This window comes from Nicotiana tomentosiformis, chromosome 8 (assembly GCF_000390325.3).
Source record: "Nicotiana tomentosiformis chromosome 8, ASM39032v3, whole genome shotgun sequence".
Lineage (NCBI taxonomy): Eukaryota > Viridiplantae > Streptophyta > Magnoliopsida > Solanales > Solanaceae > Nicotiana > Nicotiana tomentosiformis.
In genome coordinates, this window is record NC_090819.1 from 43,440,416 (window position 1) to 43,467,477 (window position 27,062).

Below are 27,062 nucleotides of genomic sequence, written 5' to 3' on the forward strand. Positions count from 1 at the left end.
CAAACAATAATCAACACACCAAATCTATTAGACCATAAAGGGAACTATTCCATAGATATAGAACAATTCATCACAAATAAAGTTAAAGTAGATAAAAACATAAATTCAATCCAAACTTGGGTCTTAAGTGATGAAGGAATGATGAAATACTTGTGCTTTTGATCTTACCACTCCTCCTTAGCCTCCTTAGGTCGAATATGTGCCCAAAGTCAAGAAAATTACATTTTTCCATGTATTTATACCAAGTAGGGTCGGGCCCAAATCAAATCACCTTTTCATAGTTGAAATAGGACATTTACTCTATAAAAATTGCATAGGCGCGCCGCGCATGCGGGGCAATAGTGGGGAAATCCAGAGAGCTCAACAATTCAACAGGCAGCAAAAATACACTGATGCATCGCACTAGTGCAAATTTCTTAGACTACGTCTCAAATCTTCCATTTTGACGTCTAGACTTGGTCCTCGACCCCCGAATACGATCCCGACTTAATCCCTTGGGCTTTTTTCAGACATCAAAGCTCCAAATCGCTCGAATTCATTCCATAACATCTACATAGCTCTGAATCACTCCTACAAGGCATAAAACAAACAATAAGTGCAAAACACTATCAATTAAAGCTCAAATACAAGTAAAGTGCAGTTAATTAGAGTGCAATAAGCGACTAAAATACGAGATTATAGCCTACCATCAATACCCCAAACTTAAACCATTGCTCGTCCTTGAGTAATAAAACTACACTTCACATAGTCGCAACGTTTTTCAACAACTCTCATAACTCATCACATCAGGAATATTTAAAATAGATTAAGTACAATATCATAACATCGTAGGAACAATATATGAATCAAAAGCACCATGCCTTATTTATAACCCGCTCACTTACTCTAACACAGAGGTCAAGCATTACCTTTCCTTCGTGAATCAAGTGCCCTTACACAAAAATAGAGAGTAGTTCCACACACAATAAAATTTAAGATCAATTAAGAACTCAAGATAGAAAGAATTCGCTCACTCTCAGAAACAACATTCATGTGCCATAAAAGATGTACCATAGGATTGCCCGTAGTGTACCACTCTACTAATTGAGCTCATTCAGTCAAGGATCAAATAGGACTTTATTTGGTTATAATGCGGGCTACGGGACGGGTAGGATACATTTGTATATAAGAGTGACTGCACCTCCCTAAATACTTTAATACATACATTTTATTATTCAAAACCCCACACTTATGTCAAACCATAACTCCACCCTCACATCAATATATATTAACTCCCTACTTCTTTAAGCACAAGTACATCAAGAGTCACCACTATCAACGAATCTAATTTTTTATTTCTTTTCTTATTCAGTTCAAGTGGCTCTTACTTTTTCAAAATAGTGCACCTTTCTCTTTATTTCAATATTTCCACTCAAAAGCCAAATAAACCACCCCACACTTCAACTTTTACAAAGTTAATAAAAAATTCAAGTGCTCATGGGAGGAAAAAGGTTCAAATAGATGGTCACTTCAAACAAATGGGTAAGGCTTGTAATGTGGTTGCCAAAGAAACAAGATTACAGGCTCAACGGTGGGTAAAAGCATATAACTGTCTTGACAAAGAAATGCCTATATCACTTCCAAGACTGAATAAAACTACTATTTCGCTTTGCAAACACACGGAGCAAGTTCTAGACATCAAATGCAATGCACAAAATAATGCAAAACCTCACACACACCTGGCACATAACTCACTCAAGATTGGATTATCAATACACTCTTAATCAAAGCAGTTAAGCAGAGTTAAGATCATACAATTTAAGGTACTTATACAAGAATCAAAAACTGAGCCTAACAGTCACAACTAAAGCACTCACTATTCTCAAGGCATAATAAAGTCAAGAGATATTGCCTTCCATTTAATTCATAGCACAAGGTTTTCTACTATTAACAACAATAAAAACTAACTACACCCAGTTTAAACAAAACCCTTGGAAAAGAACCGTGGCACAAAGAAAACCCAAGGGGGAATTAATACACTACCTAACAAAAGAAAATCTTTATTTCTTTTTCTTTCGACTTTAATCCCCCAAGAAACCTGTCGTTGATATCCATCATCGGGAAAAATCGAATTTTTTAAAAAATTATGGTTTTTTTATTTTCGAATTTTTTTTCCAATTCTTAACTACTACAACTAACAAAAAAGAAAACTAAAACTAATATACATACATACAAACATATATCCCCCACCCCACAATTTAAGTCACGGCATGTCCACATGACACAATTAAAAATCATGAGGTAAAGGAAACGTTCCTGAAAATCTAGTCAGGGTTTGAGTCGAAGTCAGGCTCCATTCCTCGTGCCCGACCTAATGCACACATCCATGAAGACAACTTCTTCTCAGCCTTTTTGGAGTACACCCCACACTTATCTTTCTCACTCAGTGTAGCCTTCTCATTCGAGCCTTTCACTTTCCACTCAACACATGCATCTGATTTCTCTTTTTGCACCCTCTTTTCTACATCCATCTTGAAAGTCAAAGTCTCCTCACCCACTCTAAGCATGCGTTTCCTCTCGTGTAAATGTAATATAGCTCTACCCATTGCTAAGAATGGTCTTCCTAGGGTGAGGGGGACCTCCTAGTTCTTCTCCATATTCACCACTATAAAATCTACAAGAAATACAAACTTATCCACCAGAACTAACACATCTTCCACTATCCCCTTGGGTATTAAGGTCGTTTGGTCTGCCAGCTGCAAACATATTGGCACCGACCTTATTTATCCAATCTCCTTCTCTAGTTTCCTCTAAATAGTTAGAGGCATTAAGTTAATTGAGGCACCAGAATCACATAAAGACATATCAAAATTTATAGTCCCTAATGAGCAAGGTATAGTAAAACTCCCTGGATCTCAACACTTTTGTGGGAGTTTATTTTATAATATAGCATTGTAATGCTCTGTGAACTCGACCACTGAAGTCTCCTCTATTTTCCTCTTCTTTGCCAGGATCTCCTTCAAGAACTTAGCATAAGCCGACATTTGTGAGAACACTTCTGTGAATGGTAAGTTTACATGGACTTGTTTTAGCAAATCCACAAATCTCCCAAACTGCTTTTCCAGCTTTTCTCTACATAGCTTTTGAGGGAAAGGTAAAGAAGGCATATGTTTGCTCTCCCCATGTTCCCCCCTTCTCAATTTGTCTTCCTTCTTCTTTTTCTCAGCTTTCATTGGGCCTTTCTTCTTTTTATCATCATCACTTTTCAGCTGCTCCCCATTTTCTTTTGCAATTATCATATCTTTTTGGATTGAGGTGGTATCCTTCAACACTTGCACACTTCTAAAGGTCACTAAATTCACCCTTTATTTGGGATTTTTTTCTATATCAGCGAGAATAGTGTCTGGGACCCTCTCAGATTTTATTGTTCCAATCTGTCCCACCTACTTCTCTAAATTTCTAATTGTTGCCCCTTGTATTTCAAATATTTCATCAGTTTTCACAATAGAAGCCTTCATGAGATATTCTAGACCAGGCTGATTGGGCTGTTGAGGCTGAAACCACTGCCTCAGCTGATTCATAAAACCAGGAGCTCCTTGTCCCTTAAATATGGGGTTGTTTCGTTGCCACGCATTTGCAGTACCCCAAGCTGAACTGCATGAAATATCGGGGTGCTTCTGACCTATTGCATTAAAATTGTAGTTTCCCACAACATTCACTTCCTCAGTTGAGGCTTGACACTCATGAGTAGGGTGTCCTCTTCCACATATATCACAAGATGCATGAGGCTCATTTTGTATCGAGGCCAAGGTCAACTTTTGTATTTCTTTATCCATAGCATCAAGCTGTACCTGCACATATGTGTTAGCATCAACCTGGTGAACACCAGTCGATCTTCTTCTTTCAGCACTCTCAGAGAGCCACTGATTTTCTTCTTCAGACAACTCATCGAGAATTGTAACTATCTCCTCTGGAGTCTTCTTCATCAACGGGCCTCTAGCTGCATTGCTCAATGTTCTACGTGAGGCCGATTTAATCCATCCCAAAAGTTCTAGAGTTGCATCCAGAGTTCAATTCCACTGTGTTGACACTTTCTAACAATCTCCTTAAACCTCTCCTAGGCTTCAAAAATAGTTTCATTCTCTTTCTGGCAGAAGTTATAGATTTCTCTTCTAAACTTTTCCGTTTTAGCTGAGGAGAAATATTTGTCAAGGACTTTTCTAGTCATCTCCTCCCAAGTTCAACTTGATCCCGCAAGCAAGCTTCGAAGCCACTGCTGTGCATCACCTTTGAGAGAAAAGGGGAATGCCCTTAAGTACACATCTTCTTGTGACACCCCATTGTATTGAAAGGTATTCATAATCTCCTCAAAGTCCATTAGATGTGTATTTGGATCTTTATTTGGCTTCCCTATGAAGACACAATTATTCTGAAGAGTTTGGAGCAACCCTTGCTTCAATTTAATTTTTTTTGCTGCAATTGGAGGTGGTCTAACACTTGATAAACCTTCATTGTATACCGGTTTAGCATAATCGCCCAGTGGTCTCCCAGGCCCGGGATCTATGCATCTCTAATAGCTTCTTCCTCAACGTCCTGTGCAGCTTGTTCTCGTCGTTAGGCTGCTTCTCTCGCAGCCAAATCTACATTATATTCATAATTTCTAGCCATAAGTTCTTTGGTTGAGGATTGCCCAACCTTTTCTGTTGTCTCGATGATATTTTTTTCCTTCCTCAGCTGTCGTAGTTGTTTTTCAGTTTCTAGCTCGTATGGTAGCACTTCCTTCGTAGATGTTCGAGTCATGCACCAATCTTAACCTGTAACTTGTGCACAGTCAAAAGAAAACAAAATGTAAGAAGATAAAAATAAAAATAAAAATAAAAATTCCTGAATTACCACTAAAAACTATTTCAAACATTGTTCATTGACAATCTCGAGAACGGCGCCAAAATTTGACGAGCTCGAAATAGACACATAAATTATGCTCGCTAATAAAATATAGTATAGTATAATATTGTATCCACAAGGATTAGATTTAAACAGTATTCTCGTAGTTTCTAGCTTGATTGCTATACAAGATTATCAACAATTGAGATTTATATGATTTCTAACTAAAATTAACTAATAGTCTAAACCTATTGACTAATGACAATTAAAACAAGGAAGTTATCAGTGGGAGAAAATAGAGGTTGATAGGATAGGTGTAAGATAATTATTTGGGATCTTACTCTAGATAATTCACGTCTAATGTTTAAGTGAGTCTCTCGAATTCACTCAATTATCAGTTCAACCGTTCAACAAAAACTCCTCTCTCAATTAAGTTTCAACCTCACAGGATGAACTAAATTAAGCACGTGAAGATATGCAATAATGCGTAGTGGATTGGTCTTTAGGAAAACCTCTTTCGATTATTCTCCTAAATAGGTTTAATCAATAATTCAACTGGCCTCTTTTGATTAATAAGAAGAATCTATGAACTCAACCAACAAAATAATGCAAATATGTCACAAGTTATGCCTTTATCGATTACATGAACAAGTGAATATAGATGCAACAACTAAATCATCCAAAAACGCTTTAATACATAAAACTAGAGTTATAATCCACAAAAAATCATTAATACACCAAATCCATTAAATCCTAAAGGGAACTACTCCATTGATATGGAACCATTCATCACAAATAATATTAAAGTAGAGGAAAACATAAATTCATTCCAAACTCGGGTCTTGAGTGAGGAAGGAATGATGAAATCCTTGTGCTTTTGCTCTTCCCACTCCTCCTTAGCCTCCTTAGGTTGAATATGTGTCCAAAGTCCAGAAAATAATATTTTTCCATGTATTTATACCAAGTAGGGTCGGGCCCAAATGAAATCATCTTTTCCTTGCCGAAATAGGACATATCATCTATAAAGAATGCACAGGCGCTGCATGGGGCGACACGCCATGCGGGGCATTAGTGGGTAAATCCAGAGAGCTCAACAATTCAACAGGCAGTAAAAATACACTGCTGCGTCGCACTAGGCCTCACACCCTGCGTCACACTAGTGCAAATTTCTCAGAGTACGGCTCAAATCTTGCGTTTGACGTCTAGAGTTGGTCCTCGACCTCAGAATACGATTGCGGCTTAATCCCTTGGGTTTTTACTTAGACTTCAAAGCTCCAAATCACTCGAATTCATTCCATAACATCTACATAGCTCGGAATCACTCCTACAAGGCATAAAACACACAACAAGTGCAAAACACTATCAATTAAAGCTCAAACACAAGTAAAATACAGTTAATTAAAGTGTAACAATCGACTAAAATACGAGATTATAGCCTACCATCAGATAACAAATTATCATCAAGAGGCACATCCTCATAATTCATCAATAAAGTGCACAAGGACATAAAAATAATAAAGTGTGGATGTGTGCTAAATATATAAGACAAGACTATGGCTAATTCATTTTGCAATGATTCCACATATGCCCATATTGGCTAATTAGGAAATAACTATCCTAAAACATGATCTCTAGCACGAATGGATAACTCGTGTAGTCATAAAAAAGATGGCACAAGTATCACATAGAGCACACGTTCAAATCAAGGCACAACACAAGATCAACAAGTACAGTTGTGAGTACATTACATGTGACTATGTCCTAGGCAAGTATAGCATCAATCTCAAGATTTATTTTATAATGTTCCGAATAATGTACTTTTAGCCTCACATTAGTTCTAGCATGATTTATCGTGCTCAACTGGTCAATCAATTGAGTAAAACATAGAATCGTGTAGAACGCAAAAAAAAACTATCGCGACCCAAAATCCTAACCTATCGTGATGGCGCCTATCGTGGTACTAGACAAGCCGACATTTATGAAATAACTCCAACACTTAACAGAAACTGATTTAAAATAGTTTAAATGATGACAACTTCTCATAAACAGGATAGAAAATCCAAAATACATCACGGAAATTCCCAGCATCGGGGTGTCATTGAGTACATGAGCATCTATACATCACAAGTCTGGAAAACACTGTCTAATATAGTCTGAAAGCAAATACAATAAGTGGAAAGATAGGGAAGGAGAAACAAGATGTGCGAAACGCCAACAACTACCTCAAAATCTCTAGAAGACCAATTGTGCGCAGCAATCAACACCCACTGTATCTGGGAACACCTGGATCTGCACACAAAGTGCAAGGTGTAGTATGAGTACAACCAACTCAGCATGTAACAATACTAAATAACGAACTGAAAGTAGTGATGAGCTTTACAGTTATAGTTCAATTACAGTGATTTTAACGTGGAAGGTAGGCATGCTTTCAGTTTGACAATTAAGGCCAAAACAGTAATTTCATGTCAAGTTCAAATGAAACAGAATGCATTATCTTTCAGAAATTATCAAGATAGTGATACATGGCAGCTAAGTGCAACGAATATGAAATCAAATGCATCTTCTCATGGCCACAACCACTCAGCCCTCCCATTTACTCAGCACACAGCACTCGGCACTCACACTCGCACTCAATAGGTACCTGTGCTCACTAGGGGTGTATGCAGACTCCTGAGGGGCTCCTACAGCCCAAGCGCTATAATTCGCACGGACAACTCACGTGCTTCACGGACAACTCACGTGTTATAATATAATATCTGGACCCGCACGGACAACTCACATGTTGCACGGATAACTGACATGCTATAGTATAATATCTGAATCTGCATGGACAACTCACGTGCTGCACAGAGAAATCACGTGCTATAGTATAATACCTCACAATCAGACCCTCGGCCTCACGCAGTCATCAACCTTACCAGTCTCTCGGGCTCTCATAAATCATAATAAGCAGCCCAGACAGCAATGATATGATGCATCAAAAATGAACAATATAGACTGAGATGTATTATACGAATACACTGTGACTGAGTACAAGACAGCAATTTAGCAGATAATTCTACATGTACACGACCTATGTGGGTACCTACAATGCACACACATAGTCTAAACATGATTTGTGGTTCAATTTCTCTAATACATTGAGAATAAATATATAATAACAGATTATTCACTAAACAGTCCCATGGAATTTGACCAAGTCATAATTCCTACAGTGCACGCCCACAGAACCAAATTTAGAACTGTTACTTACTTCAGTCCGATCAAATCTCTACTCCAACACACCCTTGCCTCGCGGAACGGCCTCTGAATGCCTCTAATCTAGCCATAAAAAATGAGATATAATCAATACGGGCTAAAGGAATCAACTCCATAAGCAAATGCTAAGCTATTAATCAAAATCAAAAATAGGCTCAAAAGCCGACCCCCAGGACCACGTCTCAAAATTCAATAAAAGTCACAAAACCCGAAAGCCCATTCAACCACGAGGCTAACCATACCAAATTTATCAAAATCCGACACCAAATCGCCACCCAAATCCCCATTTCAAACTCTCCAAATCCCCAGCCTCAAAATCCCAATCAACCCTCAAATACACACCAACTAGGTGGGAAAATTAATGGGGAAGCAATATTATTGATCAAAAATAAGCACAAGGGACTTACCTCAAGAATCCCTTCGAAAACCCTCGAAAACATCGTCTAAACCTTGCTTGAAATGGTGCCAAAATCGTGAACCCTTGTTTTAATAATCTCCATAAGTTTTACGCACCTGCGGCCCCATATCCGCACCTGCAGAATCGCGAGAAACCACTTAAATCCCCCAGGCCGGCATCTGCGCTCCATGCTCCGCACCTGCGAAGGTGCTTCTGCGGCCATCTACCCGCTTCTGCGAAAATAAGCCCCTCTCTCAATTCCGCATCTGCGGAGCCTCGCTCGCACCTGTGGGCTTGCAGATGCGGTATATCCCGTGCACCTGCATCCCGCCCAGGCCAGCCCAGCTCCGCTTTTGCGTAACCCAAGCCGCATCTGCAGCATCGTAGGTGCGGAAATGACCTTGCACCTGCGACCTCTGCTCACCTCAACCCTGGCCGCTTCTGCGGTTCACCTCTCGCTTATGTGAGATTGCACCTGCGATCCCCACTCCGCAGGCGCAATTACACCAGAAGAAGGTGAGCTTCAGCACTTCTCTCAAACTTCAAGTTGATCTGTTAACCATCTGAAATCAACCCGAGGCTCCCGGGACCTCAACCAAACCTACCATCAAGTCCCTAAACATCATATGAACTTAGTCGGGCCCTCAAATCACCTCAGACAACATCAAAAACACGAATCACACATAGATTCAAGCCTAATGAACTTTGAACTTCCAATTTCTACCAACGATATCGAAACCTATCAAATCATGTGCGATTGACCCCAAATTTTGCACACAAGTCACACTGGACATTACAGACCTACTCAAACTCCAAGAATCGAAATCCGACCCCGATATCAAAAAGTCCACTCCCGATCAAATTTTCCAAAATTCAACTTTTGCCATTTCAAGCCTAATTCTACTACGCACCTTCAAATCACAATCCGGACATGCTCATAAGTCCAAAATCACCTAACAGAGATAACAAAACCATCAAAACTCTGTTCTGGAGTCTACTCAAAGATCAACATCTGGTCAATCATTTCAACTTAAGCTTTCAACCTTGAGACTTAGTGTCTCATTTCATTCTGAAATCCCACCGAATTCAAACCGACTACCCCGGCAAGTCACGTAACTGCTATAAGGCATAAAATGAGCAGTAAATAGGGGAATAAGGCTACAACCCTCAAAATGACCGACCGGGTCGTTACATCCCCCCCTTAAAACAAACGTTCGTGCTCAAACGTGTCTATAAATATACCTGGATTCTCAAATAGGTATGGATATGTGCTCCACATCTCCCACTCGATCTTCCAAGTAGCCTCCTCAACCGGCTGACCTGTCCACTGCACCTTTACTGAAGTTATGTCCTTTGACCTCAACTTTCGAACCTGCCGATCCAAAATGGCTACCGGCTCCACATCATAAGTCAGATTGCCATCCAACTGAATTGTGCTGAAATACAAAACATGAGACGGATCTCCGACATACTTCCGGAGCATAGAAACATGAAATACTAGATGCACACTCAACAAACTAGGTGGCAAGGCAAGCTTGTAAGCCACCTCCTCAATCCTTTGAAGTACCTCAAATGGCCCAATATATCGAGGGCTCAACTTGCCCTTCCTCCCGAACCTCATAACACCCTTCATGGGTGACACCTTGAGTAGTACCTTCTCCCTAACCATGTAAGCAACATCACGAACCTTCTTGTCGGCATAACTCTTCTGTCTAGACTACACCGTGCGAAGCCGCTCCTGAATCATCTTAACCTTGTCCAAAGGAACCTGGAGAAAGTCAGTACCCAATAGCCTAGCCTCCCCAGGCTCAAACTAACTCACCGGAGATCTACACCGTATCCTATACAAAGCCTCATACGAAGCCATCTGAATGCTTGACTGGTAGTTGTTATTGTAGGCAAACTCCACGAGTGGCAAAAACTGATCCCAAGAATCCCCAAAAGCGATGACACAAGTGCGTAGCATGTCCTCCAATATCTAAATAGTGCTCTCGGATTGTCCGTCCGTCTGAGGGTGAAATGTGTGCTCAACTCAACCTGGGTACCCAACTCTCGCTACACGACCCTCCAAAACTGTGATGTAAATAGCGCGCCCCGATCTGAAATGAAGGACACCGGCAAGCCGTGGAGGCGAATAATCTCTCGGATATAAATCTAAGCCAACCACTCCGAAGTACAAGTAGTCCCAACTGGAATGAAGTGCACGGACTTGGTTAGCCGATCTACAATCACCCAAATATCATCGAACTTCCTCGAAGTCCGTAGGCGCCCAACTACAAAATCCATGGTGATCCGCTCCCATTTTCACTCTGGATTGTCTAACCTCTGAAGCAATCCGCCCAGTCTCTGATGCTCGTACTTTACCTGCTGACAGTTGAGGAACCAAGCTAGAAACCCCACTATATCCTTCTTCATTCTTCTCCACCAATAATGTTTCCTTAAGTCCTGGTACTTCTTCGCGGCACTCAGATGAATGGAATACCGCGAACTGTGGGCCTTCTTAAGAATCAACTCACGTAGCCTATCCACATTAGGCACACAAATAGTAACATCTCTGGCATCACCGTGCTGAACCGTGTCCTTAAATACTAGCAAATGAGAGTCATCATGCTGGCGCTCTCTGATGCGATCATATAAAGAAGACCGAGAAACCACACAAGCCAAAACTCTGCTCGGCTCGGAAACATGCAATCTAATAAACAGGTTGGCCAAGGCCTGAACATCCAAGGCTAAAGGCCTCTCTAATACTGGTAGATATGCTAAACTCCCAAAACTCTCCGCCCTGCGACTCAAGGCATCCTCCACCACATTGGCCTTTCCGGGATGATAGAGGATGGTGATTTCATAATCCTTAAGCAGCTCACACGATCTCCATTGCCGCAAGTTAAGATCCTTCTGTTTAAACATATGCTGCAGACTCCGGTGATCGGTGAAAACCTCACAAGGAACACCATACAAATAGTGCCGCTAGATATTCAAGGCATGAACAATAGCAGCTAACTCACGGTCGTGGACATGATAGTTCTTCTCATGCACCTTCAGCTCTCTAGATGCGTAGGCAATCTCCCTACCATCCTGCATCAACAATGCGCTGAGACCAATGCGCGACATATCACAATATACGGCATAGGACCCCGAACCAGTAGGCAACACCAACACTAGGGTTGTAGTCAAAGCATGAGCTTTTGAAAGCTCTCCTCACAATCTTTGGTCCACCTGAACGGAGCACCCTTCGGGGTCAATCTGGTCATAGGTGCTGCAACGGACGAGAAACCCTCTACAAATCGACGGTAATACCCTGCCAAGCCAAGAAAACTACGGATCTCCGTCGCTGAGGATGGTCTAAGCCAACTCTGAATCGCCTCTATCTTCTTCGGATCTACCTTGATCCCCTCACTCAATAGCACATAGCTCAGAAACGCCACTGAATCTAGCCAGAAATCAAACTTTGAAAATTTTGCATACAACTTCTCTTCTCTCAAGGTCTGGCACACAGTCCTCAGGTGTTGCTCATGATCCTGCCGGCTCCGCGAGTACACCAGAATGTTATCAATAAACAAAATAACGAATGAGTGAAGATAAGGCTGAAATACATTGTTCATCAAGTGCATGAATTCTGTTGGGGCATTGGTCAGCCAAAACTACATCACAATGAACTCGTAATGACCATACCGAATCCTGAAAGCAGTCTTCGGGATATCTGGATCCCGAATCTTCAACTGATGATAGCCTGAACGCAAGTTGATCTTAGAGAACACCCTGACACACTGAAGCTGATCAAATAGGTCATCAATATGTGACAATGGATACCTGTTCTTCACTATAACCTAGTTCAACTAGCGATAGTCAATACATATTTCCATAGAACCATCCTTCTTCTTTACAAACAAGACAGGAGCTCCCTAAGGCGACACACTAGGCCTAATAAACACCTTATCAAGGAGTTCCTGAAGCTGCTCCTACAATTCCTTCAACTCAGTCGATGCCATAGGATACAGTTGAATAGAAATGGGCTGAGTGCCCGACGGCAAGTGAATACCAAAATCAATATCCCTGTCGTGCGGCATGCCCTGCAAGTTTGCAGGAAACACGTCCGGAAATGCTCGCACCACCGAAACAGAATCAATAGCAGGAGTATCACCTCCAACATCCCTCACAAATGCCAAATAAGATAAACATCCCTTCCCAACCATCCGCCGGGCCTTCAAATATGAAATCACTCTACTGGGAACATAGTCTAGAGAACCTCTCAACTCGATCCTTGGCAACCCCTGCATCGCCAACATCACGGTCTTAGCATGACAATCCAGAACAGCATGACATGGATACAAATAATCCACACCCAAGATCACATCAAAGTCCACCATACTAAGCAATAAGAGATCAACTCTAGTCTCCGGTCCCCCAATAGTCACTACACACGACCGATATACAGGGTCCACAATAATAGTATTGCCTACTAGTGTAGATACACGGATAGATGAAACTAAGGACTCACGGGCATATCCAGTTAATGAGCAAAATACGATGATACATATGAATATGCGGAACCAGGGTCAAATAATGCAGTGGCATCGCTATGGCATACTGACACAATACTTGTGATCCCTGCATCAGATGCAACAATATCTTGTCTGGCAGGGATAGCATAGAATAGGACCTGACCGCCCCCTGCTCGACCTCCCCCTCTAGGGCGACCTCCAGCTGCCTAGCCCCCACCCCGAGCTAGTTGAGTGGGTGGCGTAACTGTTGGTGCTGGTGCCATCAGTTGAGAACTCTGCTATAGGGCCCCACCCAACAACTTAAGGCAGTCTCTCTTGATATGACCAAATTCCCTGCACTTGAAACAACCCCTCCTGTGACGGAACTGTTGCTCGAGATAACCTGTGGAACTACCTGTAGAAGCTTGAGTGGACGAGGCATGGTGAAAACTCTGCACTGGTAATGCACTAAATGAAGACTGGCCTGAATGGGCACTATAAGAGTCGTGGCTAGCTGATGGTCCACGATGAGCTGGACGAGTTGTCTGAGCGGGACTATAAGGACGACCCCTATTGTGGTAGGACTGCCCCCTGGAAAGTACACCACCGAAAGCGCCCCAAACCTCCTGGCCTCTTCGCCTCCCTCTCACCCCGCTCCTGGCTAAGAACCATCTCTATCTTCCTAAAAATGTCAACCACCTCATCAAAAGCGGCACTAGATACCCTCTGTCTAGTCATAAGCAACCGCAGTTGATACATGAGGCCACCAATGAACCTCATGATCCTCTCTCGATCAGTGGGAACCAACCAAACTGCATGACGGGCTAACTTAGAAAACCTCATCTAGTACTGGTTCACAGACATGCCATCCTACTGAAGCTGCTCAAACTGTCTGCGCAGCTCCTCCTTACGAGACTGCGACACAAACTTCTCCAAGAAGATAACGGAGAACTCCTACCATGTAAGTGGTGCTGCACCACCCGGCGTGTGCCTCTCATAAGCCTCCTACCATATGAAGGCAACCCCAAAAAACTAAAAAGTAGTGAACGAGACCCCACTTGTCTCCAGAATACTTGTTGTGCGAAGCATCCGCCGATACTTGTCCAAGAAGACCTGGGCATCCTCCGACTCAGCTCCGCTAAATGATGGAGGACGAAGCCTCTCAAATCTCTCAAGTCTCCTCTGCTCATCATCAGTCATAGCTGGGACCATCGGAACCTAAGCAGCTGCAACCGGCTAGGCTGGTGGTGCCTCCGGTGTCTGAAGTCCCTGCATCGCCTGCTTTAGAGTACCAGCAGCGAGGGTGTGAGTACCTCCCCAGCCTAAGAAGTGGTTGGTACGGCCTGAGCCAGAACCACCTGAGCAAGACTAGTGTAGACTGTCAGTATCTGGGCCGAAACCACCTGAAGGCCTGGGATCACAATGGGCACAGCTGGTGCCTGGGCTGGTCCCACTGGCTCAAATGCAACTCGAACCTGCTCGTGAGTTGGAGCAACTGGTGGAACTGCAGGTATTGCTCTAGCTATTGTACGAGCTGCACCTCTGCCCCTACCGCGACCTCGGCCTCTTGTGGCCCTAGCTGGTGATACTGGTGGCTATCCATCCTGTCCGGTAGCACGTCTCCTCACGATCTGTGAGAGAATAGAATAACACAAATTTAATTTTCGGGATCAACCAATTTGCATGACATAATACACGAAAGCGAAATTTTTCCTAAGGGTTCGGTAGCCTCTCGAAGATAAGTACAGACGTCTCTGTACCGATCCACAAGACTCTACTAAACCTGCTCATGACTCGTGAGACCTATGTATCCAAGGATCTAATACCAACTTGTCACAACCCAAAATCCTAACCTGTCGTGATGGCACCTATCGTGGTACTAGGCAAGCCGACATTTATGAAAGAACTCCAACACTTAACAGAAACGGGTTTAAAATAGTTTAAATGATGACAACTTCTCATAAACAGGTTAGAAAATCCAAAATACATCACGGAAATTCCTAGCATCGGGGTGTCACTGAGTACATGAGTATTTATACATCACAAGTCTCAAAAACACTGTCTAATATAGTCTAAAAGCAAATACAATAAGTGGAAAGATAGGGAAGGAGAAACAAGATGTGCGAAACGCCGCCAGCTACCTCGAAATCTCCAGAAGACCAACTTGCGCAGAAATCAACACCCACAGTGTCCGCGAACACCTAGATTTGCACACGAAGTGCAGGGTGTAGTATGAGTACAACCAACTCAGCAAGTAATAATACTAAATAAAGAACTGAAAGTAGGGACGAGCTTTACAGTTATAGTTCAATTTCAGTGATTTTAATGCGGAAGGTAGGCATGCTTTCAAGTTCGACAATTAAGGCCAAAATAGTAATTTCATGTTAAGTACAACTGGAACGGAGTGCAATATCTTTCATAAATTATCAAGACAGTGATACATGGATGCTAAGTGCAACAAATATGAAATGAAATGCATCCTCTCAGGGCCACAGTCACTCAGCCCTCCCATTCACTCAGCACTCGGCACTCGCACTCAATAGGTACCTGCTCTCACTGAGGGTGTGTGCAGACTCCAGAGAGGCTCCTTCAGCCCAAGCGCTATAATCCGCACGGACAACTCACGTTTTGCACGGACAAATCACGTGCTATAGTATAATATCTGGATCCGCATGGACAACTCACGTGTTGCACGAACAACTCACGTGCTATAGTATAATACCTCACAATCAGGCCCTCGGCCTCACTCGATCATGAACCTCACTAGTCTCTCGAGCTCTCAGAATTCATACGGACCATACCAGACAACAATGATATGATGCATCCAAAATGAACAATAGAGACTGAGATGTAATATAAGAATAAATTATGACTGAGTACAAGACAATAATTTAGCAGATAATTCAACATGTAAACGACCTCTGTGGGTCCCTACAATGCACACACGTAGTCTAAACATGATTTGTGGTTCAGTTTCTCTAATTCATGGAGAATAAATAGATAACAACAGATTATTCACTACACAGTCCCATGGAATTTGACCAAGTCACAATTCCTACGGCGCACGCCCACACGCCCGTCACCTAGCATGCACGTCACCTCTAAAACCAAGTACATGACACGTAATACGGGGTTTCGTAACCTCATAACCAAATTTAGAACTATTACTTACCTCAGTTCGAGTAAAATCTCTACTCCAACACACCCTTGCCTCGCGCCTCTAATTACCTCGAATCTAGCCATAAAATATGATATAATCAATACGGGCTAGAGGAATCAACTCCATAATAAAATGCTAAACTATTAATCAAAATCAAAAATCGGCTCAAAAGCCGACCCTCGATCCCACGTCTCGAAATTCAATAAAAGTCATAAAATCCGAAAGCCCACTCAACCACGAGGGTAACCATACCAAATTTATCAAAATCCGACACCAAATCGCCACCCAAATCCCCAAATCAATCTCTCCAAATTCCTAGCCTCAAACTCCTAATCTACCCTCAACTACACACCAACTAAGTAGGAAAATCAATGGGGAAGCAATATTATTGATCAAAAATAAGAACAAGGGACTTACCTCAACAATCCCCTCGAAAACCCTCTCAACAATCGCCTAAACCGTGCTTGAAATATTTGAAATGAAGCCAAAATTGCGAACCCTTATTTTAACAATCAGCCTAGGTTTTCACACCCACGACCCCATATCCGCACCTGCAGAACCTCTTCTGCGGTCAAATCTCCGCTTCTGCGGAAACCACTTAATACCCAGGCCTGCATCTGTGCTCCATGCTCCGCACCTATGGAGCCGCTTCTGCGGCCAATCTACCCACTTCTGCGGAAATAGGCCCCTCTCTCAATTCCGCATATGTGGAGCCTCGCTCGCACCTGCGGTCTCGCATATGCAGTAAATACCTCGCACCTGCACCCTACCTAGGCTAGCCCAGCTCCGTTTATGCGTAACCCAAGCCGCATCTGCGACATCACAGGTGCGAAAATGACCTCGCACTTGCGACCTCTGCTCACCTCCTCTCTGGCCACTTTTGCGGTTCACCTCTCACTTCTGCGAGATCGAACTTGCGATCCCTACTCCGCAGGTGCGATTACACCAGAAGCAAGTGAGTTTAAGCACTTCCCTCAAACTTCAATTCAATCTGTTAACCATCCGAAATCAACCCGAGACCCCCGGGACCTCAACCAAACCTACCATCAAGTCCCAAAACATCATACGAACTTAGTCGGGCACTCAAATCACCTCAAACAACATCAAAAACACGAATCGCACATAGATTCAAGCCTAATGAACTTCGATCTTCCAATTTCTACCAACGATGTCGAAACCTATCAAATTACGTCCGATTGACCCCAAATTTTGCACACAAGTAACATTGGACATTACGGACCTACTCAAACTCCTGGAATCAGAATCCGACCCCGATATCAAAAAGTTCACTCCCGGTCAAACTTCACAAAATTTAACTTTTGCCATTTCAAGCCTAATTCAACTACGGACCTCCAAATTACAATTCGTACACGCTACTAAGTCCAAAATCACCTAACGGAGCTAACAGAACCATCAAAACTCCGTTCCGGAGTCGTTTACTCAAAGATCAACATCCGGCCATTCAGTTCAACTTAAACTTTTAGCCTTGAGACTAAGTGTCTCATTTCATTCTGAAATCCCACCGGACCTGAACCGACTACCCTAGCAAGTCACATAAGTAGTAAATGGGTGAATGGGACTACAATAACCCCTTCCTAGCTCAAAACTTGAAAAATTTATCTCAATAACATCAAACAAGCTACATGAATCAATTCCAAACAATAAAGTTCCAATCTTTACCCAATTCCCAAAAAGTCAACAAACGTCAACCTTGGACCCCTACAATCAAAACCCGAGTCGAGGGGTAAATTCTGACTATCCATAACCCCATGAGTCCAAATATGTTATTAGATTCCAAAACCGAGTCCAAATCGACCCTCAAATGCACACTTTTTATTTTCCAAAACATAGTCAAAACCCCCCCAAACATTTCTCTCCTAATTCTATAATCTAGGTGTAATAATTCATGCGGAAACAATATATAGTATCAAAATCAACTTTGAATCACTTAACCTCTTGCCTATTGTAAAAGTCCCCCTCAAAATCGCCTCTCTCCAAGTCTAGGGATCAAAATATGAGGAAATAGGTCTAACTCCCAAAATACACAGCTTATAATCGACTGCAGATGTCGCATTTGTAACCAGAGGATCACAAATGCAACCTAGCAAAAGCAACCCCAGGCTCACAAATGCAAAGCCCCACTGACCCAGCACATGTTGCAAATGCGACCAAAATAATGCAAAAGCAAAGCCCCCACCCCCTAGGCAACTAGTCACAAAAGCGACGCCAGACTTTGCAAACGTGAACCGTCCAATTGTCATAAATCGGCTCCTGACCTTGATAATGTAAGGTCCCTCAGCTCAATCTTCGTAAAAGCAACAAAAATCTTTCAAATGCGATTAACAAGAACCATCAATACAAAACCATCCTAAATGATCTCAAAACCACCCCGAATCACATCCAGGGTCCCCCGGACCCCGTCTAAATATACCAACAAGCCCAAATTCATTATCCAAACTTATCCAAAGGCTCGAAACATCAGAAATAATATAACGATTATGAATCGAACAACAAAACTCATCATACAACCTTCCAATTCAAGAACTTCAAATTTCCACAATCAATCGTGCAATCCATACCAAATCAACTAATAATGAAATAAAACTTTGCACACAATTTCCAAATGAAAAAATGGACCTATTCCAACTCCCTGAACAATGATTCAAACTCGATAGACTCAAAGTCAACTCATGGTTAAACTTATGAAAGTTCTAAACCTTCAAATTGCAAACTTTTGGCAAAAATGAGCCAAATCATCTGAGGAACCTCCAAATTCAAACATACACCTGAGTTCAGAATCCCCCTACAAACCTATTGGAAATTTAGAACCTGAGGAACCTTTGTCAACTCTTCTAGCTAAAGCTTCGTAATTTAGAATTACTCTGCCAATCAATCCTAGACTTAAAAAATCAAAACCAACCATACACGCATGTCATAATACATTATGTGAAGCTACTCAATGTCTGAAACCATCAAACGGAATACAAACGCTCAAAACAATCAGTTAGGTCGTTATAGTAGACTTCGTTACATTTTGGGAATCCTTTAACGATCGTAGCTATATGGATTGGGATCACTTCCTATAGCGTAGTTGGGTCCTTGGATAATGTTGCGTTGATTTGAGTGATTGGAGGACTAGATCAAGGTTTTGACGCAATTCGAAGTTGAAGATTAGCTTGGATGAGGTAAGTATCTTGCCTAGGCTTCGATTGAGGGTATTTCCTCATCGTCTATGCTACTTGTTATATGTTGTGGGTGACGAATGTATATGTCTTTTAATCATGGTTATTCATGATATGGGTTGACCTTAGACTATCATATGCTTTGTTTTGCTATAATGCCTATTTGATATCGTGTTTTCTCCACTTGTATGACTAAATGAGCTATTATTCCAGCTATAAATCATGTCTAGGCCATTTGCTTATCTGGTGAGACATGATTAAGCTAATTTTTCTATATTGAGCTATGTTCATTAGCCGTAGTCATATCTTTAGTCATAATATTATATCTGCATGTTATATATCTGTCTCTGTGCACTTTTTATACGTTATCTCGAATGTTGTTAGTGTCCTTGTGTGTGACACGAGTTTGAGTTGAGTTGTGGCATGTTGACATATTCCTTGCGTATATTGATTAAGAAATTGTAAGGTGTTGTCATACTGAAACTTAAGCATATTGATGACTGGTCTTGGGTCATAGAGCCATATTGATACTAATAGCGAGGTGACACGTGCGTTAAGGGACCCATATTGGGTTGAGTGATATTGATCATTGAGTTTGATCTAATTAGCGGATGAAATCCCGTGAATCTGGCACTGGTGACACTACTGTACGTAGTGGATACAGTCGCTTTCCATAGTCATCCAAAAGTGTCGAGCTCTCAAGATCTTCTTGGCTAATGTGAACCCGTTCATGTGGAGTCCGCATGTTCCTGCATGTATCTCCTCCAATAGTCAGATTGCCTCAATGGCGTCTACACATCTCAACAAACCTAAGTTTGGGGTCCTCCTATACAGGACTTCCTCGTTGAGGAAAAAGTGGCTTGCCAGTATCCTGAGGGCTCGCTTTTGACCATTAGTAGCATTCTCCGGGTAGTCCCTGGTTGCAAGGAATTTCTTAATGTCGTGATACCATGGTTTACCATCTGGTTCCTCATCTACATGGAAGTAATAGGCATGTTGATCTCTGATCTCTACCTCGATAGGGTCGATTTAGTTCTTGTCTGGATACTGAGTCATAGATGATAGGGTTGCAAGGGCGTCAGCGAACTCGTTCTGATAAATCATATTCTAAGCACTCTCACGGTGCCTAGCACAATGCCCCTGAAACACCATACACACACACTCAGCACTGCACTGGTGACTAGCATAAGCCCCTTACTAAGCACATATCATGTGCCTGCACACACAAGGCCAAAAGTAACATGGATTATCACTTAGTGTACGGAGGGGTGTCTGGCTGCTCGCGAGCTATTATTTGGGATCAGGATGATGGGATACTTGATCTTGACTTGATTTGTTAGCCAGGCTGTGTACCATTTTGCAACTATCAGAGCATTTGAAAGATCGTCAATGCTTGTTGTGATAGCTTGATCGGTAGAGTGTGTTTCCGCTTGTCGAGAAAGCTTTGCACTAAGAAATGTCTCCGCTTGTTAGGAGAGCTTAATTTGTAAAGTGCATCTTCGCTTGTTGGGAGAGCTTTGTACTGAAATGTAAAGTAATCTCCGCTTGGGAATGATTGACCAAACTGTAATCATGCCTAAAGCTGCATGAGCAAAATGTTGAAACATTCATAGTAATAGCATGGAAATAAAAGCATCCCCAAGAGATACTCTTGACTGAACATCGATTGGCAGAACAACGGTGACGAGGTTTGCGACTGTCTATTTTGGCATCCGTTGCGACGAAGCGGCGATGCGAATTACTTTGTTGGCGAAGTTTTATGTTTGCTATATACAAGGCTCCGGTTGGCGAAGTCGACGTTTGATTTGCACAGGGCGCTTCGATTGATTGAGCTGACGATTTTTTATATACAAGACTCATTTGTACAGGGTGCTCTGATTAGTTGAGCAAGCGATTTTCTATATACGGGGTTTCAATTGGTGAAGACGATGATCTGTTTTGTACAAGGTGCTCTAGTTGTATGAGCATGCGGTTTGCTATGTACATGATTTTTCGTATCAGCTGTCTGATTCCGAGGTACCTGCAAAGGATTCAATGGTTAGCTTTAGTTGTACCAGAAATATTCAAGTAAAAGAGAAAGAGAGATAGTCTTAGGCGAGGGGCAGATTCGTCATTTGCCCTAGTGTGGTCTTAGTGCTTCCTTGCTTCCTGTAGACCTTGCACTCAAACAAAATTATTAGTGGGGGGCGGGGAAGTTGGTTTGTGTCGACCACAATGTTAGTTTTCCCCAGGCTCTGATATGGTTGTATCGCGAAGTTAGATAGATGGAGCAAGTTACTATATATATATATATATATATATATATATATATATATATATATATATATATATATATATATATATATATATTGTCTCAGAAAACATTTTGAAAATATTTTGTTTTTAAGGCAAAAGCTGTCGTTCCGGATTTTGACATGTTACGAAAGATTCTCCACATGCGAACGTATCCTCTTGAAAACTTTGTCCTGTTGATGTCGACCTTTTCTGATGGTTATGACAACGTGGCTGCTTGGTGTCGTGACTATTCCTAATATGAATTAATGCATTACATGTCTTTTCCTAAGGTTATGACCGAACCATTTCAGGTTGCCTACGTATCCAAAATGGAATCAGGTCTGAATGTAGTTCGTGGATTATGATAAAATATGATAAAGATGACCGAGCCTGACTCAGGCAGCCTACTTATCCAAATAGAATTAGGTCAAAGCATAGTTCGATTGCAATAGATGCAAAATGATGAGATTAACAATGAAAATGGCTATGTCTGACTCAGACAGACTATGTATCTGAATGGAATCAGGCCAGAACATAGTTCAATTACGAAAGATAACTGCATCTGATGAGGATTGCCTACATATTCCTTTATGCAGAATTCAAGTCGGCGTAGTTCCTGAGTAACATACAAAAGTGATATTTGGTTTTTCTATTACAAGAGAAAGGGGGGAAGAGAAACCGAACCCTACTTGGGTTGCCTATGTATCCCTCCGTAGGAATTCACTGTTACATCAGAACCTAACTCTATTTGTCTTCAAACATAGTATCTCTTGATTGCGTCTGAGTTGATAGGCTTTATGTTGACTCTTCCATCCATTTCTGCCAAGATTAGAGCTCCACCAGACAGTCCTCGGTGAACAGCGTAAGGACCTTGCCAGTTTGGTGCGAACTTTCCTTTATCTTCTTCTTGGTGGGGAAAGATTTTCTTCAAGACCAACTGGCCTCGGTGTGAACTGGCGAGCTTCACTCTCTTGTTAAATGCACTGGACATCCTGTTCTGATATAGTTGACCATGATATACTGCATCCATTCTTTTCTCATCAATGAGCATGAGTTGCTACTCTCTGACCCGTATCCACTCAGCGTCGTCCAATTTTGCCTCTTGAATGGCCCTTAAAGACGGTATTTCGTTCTCTGCATGTATCACCGCTTTAGTTCTGTATACCAACATGTACGACATTGCCCCAGCGGATGTTCTCATGGTGGTCCAGTAACCCAGTAAAGTGAAAGGTAGCTTTTCGTGCCATTGTCTGTGATTGTCCTCTATCTTCTGCAGAATTCTCTTGATATTATTGTTGGCTGCCTCGACTGTCCCATTCATTTGTGGTATGTAGGTTGTAGAATTACGGTGGCTGATTCTGAACTTTTTGCGGGTTAGCGGTATTGTTAGTGATGATAGACTCTGTTATCCCAAATCTGCAGAAAATGTTGTTTCAGACAAAATTTGCCACGACCTTCTTTGTGACAACCTTCTATGTATTTGCCTCGACCCATTTAGTGAAATAGTCAATAGCTACCAAGATGAAATGGTGTCCATTTGATGTTGCGGGCTCTATAGGTCCAATCACGTCCATGCCCCAATGGGCGAACGGCCAGGGTAAACCCATTACGTTTAACTCATTTAGCGGAACATTCCTGCATCATTTACATCGCATCTTTATATAATCTGCATTATAATATATTGGTATGCATGTATTTCATATATTTTGCAGGAACAAATAGCGTAGCGCGGAACGTTTCTAAGCAGAAGACCAAACTACAGTGCTATGGGGACAGCAAACCCATTAGCGAGCCAAGGATCCAAGTTCAAGACAACCAGTGAAACTTGAAATTTTCAAATCCTTCAAATCAAGCCGCAGAAGTCAAGCTATCATGAGTGCCCTATCTTCCGTCTCGCCGTATCGTCGTGATATGATACTGGGGCAATTCTTGCGAGTGTCACTTCCTCGAAAATCTTCACTCCAGAACTACATGAGGCCTGATCCTCGTTAAGCCCTAGGTATGTAAGCAATTAAATGCCAGAATTTGGCCTCAATATCTCCAAGATTCTTCTTGAGCACTTCCCAGAATCTTCCTTAACTCAATCCTGCAACTCATAATCTTCACGCCACTCCTACAATACATGCCTAAAGTCGGGACAAAATTGGCTTTGGTTCAATTTCTTTGCCCGAAAACTCTTTCATCATCTCCGGTCAAAGAGGGGCAGCTGTAGATGGCCAATTTTGACCCTCCCTTTTTAAGTTAATTTATTTATACTTAATAATTCACAATAAATATTTTTATAAGCGTTTTGTAGTAATCAATGCTTATATTTTACAAATTAACTAGGTATTAGTTTTAAAATTAATCATGAAGTATTAATATTATGTAATTACAAATATATTTACTATTTTAGGATTATTAAATTAACTCTTATATATACATTACATAGGCTCTATAATTATTTTAATGGAGTAGTATTTAATTTCTAGTAAATTCGATTACTATGTTGGTATTTCGAAATTAGTGTTACAATTTAGAAAAAAACAAAGTATTTTTTGTAAATAATGAAAATAATTAGTAGTATATATAATAATTATAATTTTACCATATTTTATTGAAAATTGTTAAGTTTATTTAAATTAATTTCAAAAAGGAATTAAAACAAAAGGCTACAATAGTAATTCTTAATAAAATATAAAATGGCCATCTCTTAAATTTATCTTAGCCCAATTACCAAGCCCAGACGAAAGTACCATGTCCAAACACCCCATCTCCATTTCAATGTGGCATACCACTCTCTTTGAGCCAATGAGCTCATGCCACGTCACCTCTCCATAACACTCATACAAGAAACATAGCAAATCTGAGCCGTCTGTTCCTCAGATCAACGACTCACAATTGGTATCCCTTTTCTCTTTAATTTAAACACCCAGAGAACTAATCTCAGCCATCTGATCAAAGTAATCCAACGACCACCAATATTTTCCACTTAAATCATTTTTAAATTTCCAATTACCAAACTAATCGGAGCCATTAATCAACAGATCCAATGGCTCCCATTCTATATCTCATCTTTAACCTAGAGACAGATCCCTATTCCCCCAAAACCCTAATCATTCACTCAAAGACCAGTCGCCCTTCCTTTCCTTTTCCTTTCTCTTTTCTCTCATATCCATCAACCATCAATCTCCCAAACCTTGCACAAATTCGTGCAAGGTCACTTGAAACCACTTAAATCATCCATTTTGTCCCTGATACACCACGAATCCTGTTGATAATTCCTTTTTTAATCACAAATTCAAGAACCCTAATCCGGAACACTAAGCTCGAAATGAAAATCATCTGATTTTCTCTCATGAGTCAAAGATAGAGCCTGAAACTGACCTTTTGCCCTCTGAAATCTGCGAGTCGAGCCGGCTATTTCCTATCTCATCACTCAAAATTCAAAACACCTAAGCCTGTACCCTAGACTCAAAGATGCAACTTCAAATCTCTGAATTTCCTTTGTGTTCTATCAAATCGGAGCATGCATGGAGTAGATCTCAGAGTTCATCCTGAGGATTCAACTCAGTGACCTCTATACATTAGGGTTTAGCCGCTGGTCCAAAACTTCAACGATCGATACTCAGGTAAACTCGACCCTATTCCCCTCAGCCTCTCAGATTTTCACTCGATTTTGCTATCATTGTCAATCTTTCATCACTTCCTACTTATGATTTTGAATCCGTTGAAATCCTAGAGCCTTAATGGCACTATAAATAGGGCTTTTAATGTTCTCATCTACAACAACCTAAGATCATCTACACAACCACCTAACACTGAAAAGAATACACTAAGAACACTTAACAAAAGAAACAATCAGTATATTAGTTGTAGAATTTCTTCGACAAAGCTCTTACTCGAATTCTGATTTTGCTATGAGGTATTCAATTGGTTGAAGTCTCTGAGTTATTGGATTATAAATGGCTAAACAAGCTTTCTTTGGTTTGCTGCCCTCGAAAAGGTCAGTACACCTCTAACTTTTCTCTTTTGATCATCTTATTTGAACATTATGAATACGCTTGTTGCCTTCTGTGAACTATAGTCATGTTTTATGCTTATAACTAGTATAGAAATGTTATTTCATGTTTATGATAAGATGGTGTCTGCTTATGATCATTGGTCATGCCTCTAAGTCTTTAATTAATGTTGATCAAGCTGTTATGTGACTCCTAATGACTTTCATTTCTGAGTCTAAACAGTCTGTATGATTAAGCTGTAATGTGCCTTGAATGACTGCTCATGTTTACCTAAACTTCATAGTCTTTCATTGATGATTATGTCATGCTCTTTACCTCTACATACTGTTTCCCTGCATTCTGTTTGTCTTGTGGTCGAGTTTATTGTTTGATAATCCAAACTGAGATAAACCTGAAAGTTCATAAGTTCATGTCATCCACCATTTAACCAGAGCATGAAAAATCTAAGTGTTTAGATGCTTTCCTTCTCTATACTTGTATCTGCTAACTCGGAAGGCAACTTCTGGGCTATCACTATGACATTCTCATAATTATATTTAATTATTGGTTGCATCTGTTGAAACAGTCTTGTTGAACTTTCCTTTTTTCATGAATATCAATAACTATGTTGTTCATATTCTGCTAAGATTAAGTCATCCTTTTTCATAACAGTAAGTCATAATCATATTTGTTATAGGTGACTGGTAACTGTTGTTAAGCTGAACACACTGTTTCATGTTTAGATAAAGCCTTCAGTTACCTGTTTGAGAAAAACCTGTATGATATAGCACTCTCTTGTCTTTAATCTCTTTTATGACAATGCTGACTTTATGAAGCTTACATTCAGTTATCATTAAGTTGTCTTCCATAAAAACATGTCATAATCATTTTTGTTATAATTAAATGATAAGTTTTAAAGCTATGTATGATTACTTCATATCTAGATACTAATTTAGACTATACACCTGAGTTAAACTTGTTTTTGGTATAATACTTTCCTTGTCTACAACCCCTTCCCTTCATGACATGGCTAATTTGATTCCATAACATGTAAATCTACCATGTTTGTATAAGATCACAACCTCACCTGAAGTGTCTATGTATAACTGATTGAACATTGCATATATCCCTGATTGTCTGCACGATTCCATGCTTTTGCTTTGAAACTATACTCAGTCCTCTTTTTCTTGCTAAGCTGAAACTGAATCCGATTCTTTAATCTTGTGATAAGTTCTTTATTGCTATTACCTTAGCATAATGATTTGTTTAAAGTTAATACAATTATGAGAGTGATTCTGTTAAGCATCTTTAGGAACTCCATGTTGAATCTAAAATTTGTAGTCTTATTAAGAATCCTGATTATGTTCGGATACGTCTGATAACACCTAAGACGCTGTTTGGTGTGATTGTTTTTTTAAATTCTTGTTGATGGTTCTAAGGAAATCCAAGCAGTGTGATCAATCTATG

At 40.9% G+C, this 27,062-nt stretch overlaps 1 protein-coding gene and 1 non-coding gene across 2 annotated transcripts; one reads left to right on the forward strand and one right to left on the reverse strand.

Annotated features, from left to right (window-relative positions):
* The first annotated feature begins 4,052 nt into the window (after window positions 1–4,052).
* LOC117281375 (small nucleolar RNA R71) lies at window positions 4,053–4,159 on the forward strand. Its single transcript, XR_004512001.1, has one exon. It is a non-coding gene; the product is annotated as a small nucleolar RNA R71 (small nucleolar RNA).
* Window positions 4,160–10,822: 6,663 nt separating this feature from the next.
* On the reverse strand, window positions 10,823–11,425 carry LOC138897390 (uncharacterized). Its single transcript, XM_070183356.1, has one exon. The coding sequence runs from the start codon at window positions 11,423–11,425 to the stop codon at window positions 10,823–10,825; it is 603 nt and encodes a 200-aa protein (XP_070039457.1).
* Between the last annotated feature and the right edge of the window lie 15,637 nt (window positions 11,426–27,062).

Coding starts and splice junctions, on each gene's coding strand:
- LOC138897390 (XM_070183356.1), bottom strand. CDS start 11,425: ATGTTTAAACAGAAGGATCTTAACTTGCGGCAATGGAGATCGTGTGAG.